The sequence below is a fragment of the Dendroctonus ponderosae genome, unplaced genomic scaffold, assembly GCF_020466585.1.
Source record: "Dendroctonus ponderosae isolate FM_Combo_2020 unplaced genomic scaffold, Dpon_F_20191213v2 Dpon_F_20191213_9, whole genome shotgun sequence".
In the NCBI taxonomy this organism is placed as follows: domain Eukaryota; kingdom Metazoa; phylum Arthropoda; class Insecta; order Coleoptera; family Curculionidae; genus Dendroctonus; species Dendroctonus ponderosae.
In genome coordinates, this window is record NW_026019116.1 from 4579698 (window position 1) to 4583061 (window position 3364).

The following is a 3364-nucleotide window of genomic DNA, read 5'->3' on the forward strand; positions in this document are numbered from 1 at the left end:
TCAATATACCGGGTGTTAGTTAATATTTTATGTTTATTTCATTTAATTAATGTATGATATACTGAGCTAAGATTGTCGGTATCCGATCTGAAATTTGTTAACGTATTTTGATTAATAAATAGAGGCAATAAATGACTGAAACCAAGGAAAAGATTTGATTTAGATTTATTTTAAGGGCCATTTATCAATAATATTTCATACATACATATAACATTTCTTCAAAACTTCGGAATTTTCCAGTTTGAGCTAAGTTACTATTTTTTCTAAATGTTCAACTTTTTAAAAAAATCACTTAAAACACTGACAATCTCAAGGTATTTTTCGCATCACATTTTATTAGAACACTCGCCTTCTTCGTCGCTTTGGAAAAAGTTTTAAATCCCTTTTTAGCTTCGAATTTGGCACTAAAATCAAATAATTTTCTATCAAAAAACTAACTGAATAAGCGAAAGTTTATAATAAATTACGTGGAAACGGGAGAGAGCGCTAACAACTCAAAAGCGCAACTCAACACAGTGTTACTCAGGCCTAGCTAACACTCTTAAACACCTCACAGGCTACGACTGACCGTTTCGGTAATGCACAGGGTGATTGCGGTTTCAGCCCCTAAGTTGAAGGAGTTAACCTCTAAAAACGTGGAACGAAATTTTTGACATTTTTATTCAAATCTCCGAAACGGCTTGAAATAGCCGAGCAATGGTAAGGATCATTTTGATGAAAAATGACGAACGTTCCTAGCCTTACACATTACATTTTCTTTCATATATCGGAAACGACTTCAAATAGCCGAGCAATAGTAAAGACCTTTTCGTTTTGGGACGCCACTTTTTGTATCATGGTTACCTTCGAATTTCCTAACCTCTAAAAAGTTAGACGGAAAATTACAATATTTGTATCCATATGACAGAAACGGGTGAAGATGGCCGAGCAATTATTAGGGTCATTTGGCTGGATCATTTTTAAGGGCAATTATTCGTCTAAAGGTAACATTCAAAATCGCTAACCTCGAAAAAATTAGAAGCAAAATTCCTACATTTTCAATCAAATCTCGGAAATGGCTTTAGATAGCCGATCAATGGTACGAGCCATTTTGATTGCGCAGGTTATTACGGTAACATTAGAAATTCCTAACCTCTAAAAAGTTCAAAATTGCTAGATACATGTTCATTCATATCTGGGAAACGGCTGGAAACAGATAAACATGTGCACAACGGACCATTTTAGGGATCATCAAAAAAAAAATTCTAGAAAATGATGCGGAAATAATTGTAGGAAAACGTTTGCCGCAGAGGGTCAAATCGCACCCAATCACCCTGCACCTAAAGGCAACTACCTATAAAACAATGTAATGGTGGAAATGGTTAGAAAAAGTTACGCTTTTTCAGCTCGGGCTTCCCTTTAAGCGGCCACTGTTCGCTGAAATAAAAAAACAGCCATTCAGTTAGTGATAAAAGCGCCCACTTTCAATTACTTTTGACTTTCAATTACTGACTCAGGATGGAAGCGCGTGTTTGATCATTAAATTGAATCGGTTTCCAGATCTAGAAGGGCAATGAGTGAGTGTAGTGGAAAGGGTAATGTCCTTCTCGTATTGATCAGGCCGGAAATAGGCAAATAGATGCTCCGGCAAATGGCATTTTCGATTGTTACGACGCCCCCCAACATCAGTAAATCGCCGTAAAGACGACATTTCGCCGACTTTAATGTCAAAATCCATAAAAGGGCGCCGTTTTTTGCCGCTTTTGTTCCGCTCGACATCGCCTGCTCCAGATTATTATTGAATGGCGGAAAGGTCGCGTGCAGCAACTTTTTTGATCAGCCGATCGGCCATTCATTCCTGGCTGATTGAATCCAGAACGGCCGTCGGGTGTTTTACGTAAACGACTAGTAAATTACTGCCAGACTAGAATGGAACGAGGGGCCAAATCAGTGTGAACACGATTGTTGGGGCCGATTCGAGCACGCAAAGCGATCAAGCAAATTGCCCGAACTGGATTTACGTGCCGATAAGCTGGCCAACATTCATTTAAAAAGCTTGACGCGACTGGGCGATTAGGTTGAAAACTTTTCTAAAAGTCAGAACATCGATGGTTTCGGGCTTTTAAAGCACAGCGCGGGATCAGCGCCCGCCACCAACGACCTTCTAACTTTTCAGCCAGATGTTGACTGTGGATGGGAACCAGCTGGAAATTGCACACTTGAGCTCACCTCTTTTTCTGAGATAATCCTCGATCATGACGGCGCTCATCATGAAGACATTGCCGACGCTGCCGACGGCCGACATGGACGCCAGCAGGATCAACCGCGCCAGCCGCGACCAATGATCGTTCAGCGTTACCGGCGACACCTCCTCATTGGTCAGGACCTGGCTCGTGTTCGAAATCATCACACTTCAACCTGAAAACGATGACACATCATCCGGTGTTGATAGATGGACAGTTGCAGTCCATCTGGAGTGGCGTGAAAACATCGATTTGCCGCGGTTGCTAAGGCGACTGGCGTTTCCGCGTCCGCTGCTCAACAGTTGGAGTGGCACGATCACACTATATCGATGTCGATGGAAATGAGGACCACTTCAGAGTGGCGAGTTGAAAATATCTAGGCTCCGCAAAATGGATTTTTTTATGAGCGTTTGAGTTAAATTTAAACCGCGCAATAGTCGCTAATTCGCGCACCTGCTATTCCGGGCGACCACTAACCAAATATGAGAAGAAGAAGAAAGACTTACTTGCAGCTGGAAAAGGGGCCAATCAGCGCAGCGCTATACCAGCCATAAATCTGGACAATGAGACGGCCGGTAGAAAAGCTGTTACAGCCCCGCAGTTAGCTGACAGATCAGCAGCTGTCAATGTCTGCGCCAACTTACTGATGGTGCTTAGTCGGGTGACCGATATTTAACCGAATTTCGCGGCAAAACTCGTTCCGGTATCGACGGTCTCCCGGAGCCAACTGAACTGGATAACCCGGAGTTCGGATCGACGGAGGGCGTCGTACAGTGGGCCGACCGGCCCCGATCTCCCGTCAAAACTTCTATACAGGGTGATTCAAAATTGGCGTCATTCCTTTTAAGGGGTGATAGAGGCTCCCTTGGGAAGTACGAGAAAAATATTGAATTTTTTTTTTTGAAATTTTCTAGAAGATATTAACAGTTGAAGATCGAATTTCAACTTTATTACGCATTATTTTGAAATTGTTCCATGTTTAATTGGTAGCATATTAAAATACTGAAGCATTCAAAAAGAAAAATTACCATCTTTGCTTCAAATTAGGAAAATTTTTGATATAAAAAAAGTTCTCTTCTACAATTTTTTGATGAAAATGCACAGCGGCAATGATGTTTTTTGTCATTAACAGATAGTTACAG

The 3364-nt window shown here is 41.4% G+C and overlaps 1 protein-coding gene across 2 annotated transcripts in view; it reads right to left on the reverse strand.

Annotated features, from left to right (window-relative positions):
- LOC109541853 (melatonin receptor type 1B-B) overlaps positions 1-2978 on the reverse strand; it is a 7085-nt gene extending 4107 nt beyond the window's left edge. Inside the window, exons 1-2 of one of the 2 annotated variants that reach the window (XM_019910848.2) lie at positions 2729-2978; positions 2209-2397 (exon numbers count right to left, since the gene is read on the reverse strand). In XM_019910848.2, the coding sequence (XP_019766407.1) occupies positions 2209-2386 (178 nt within the window). In that variant the 5' untranslated portion in view covers positions 2387-2397; positions 2729-2978. Of the gene's footprint in view, positions 1-2208; positions 2597-2728 lie in introns of those variants that run through there. The other variant, XM_019910849.2, reaches the window with a different exon arrangement.
- Between the last annotated feature and the right edge of the window lie 386 nt (positions 2979-3364).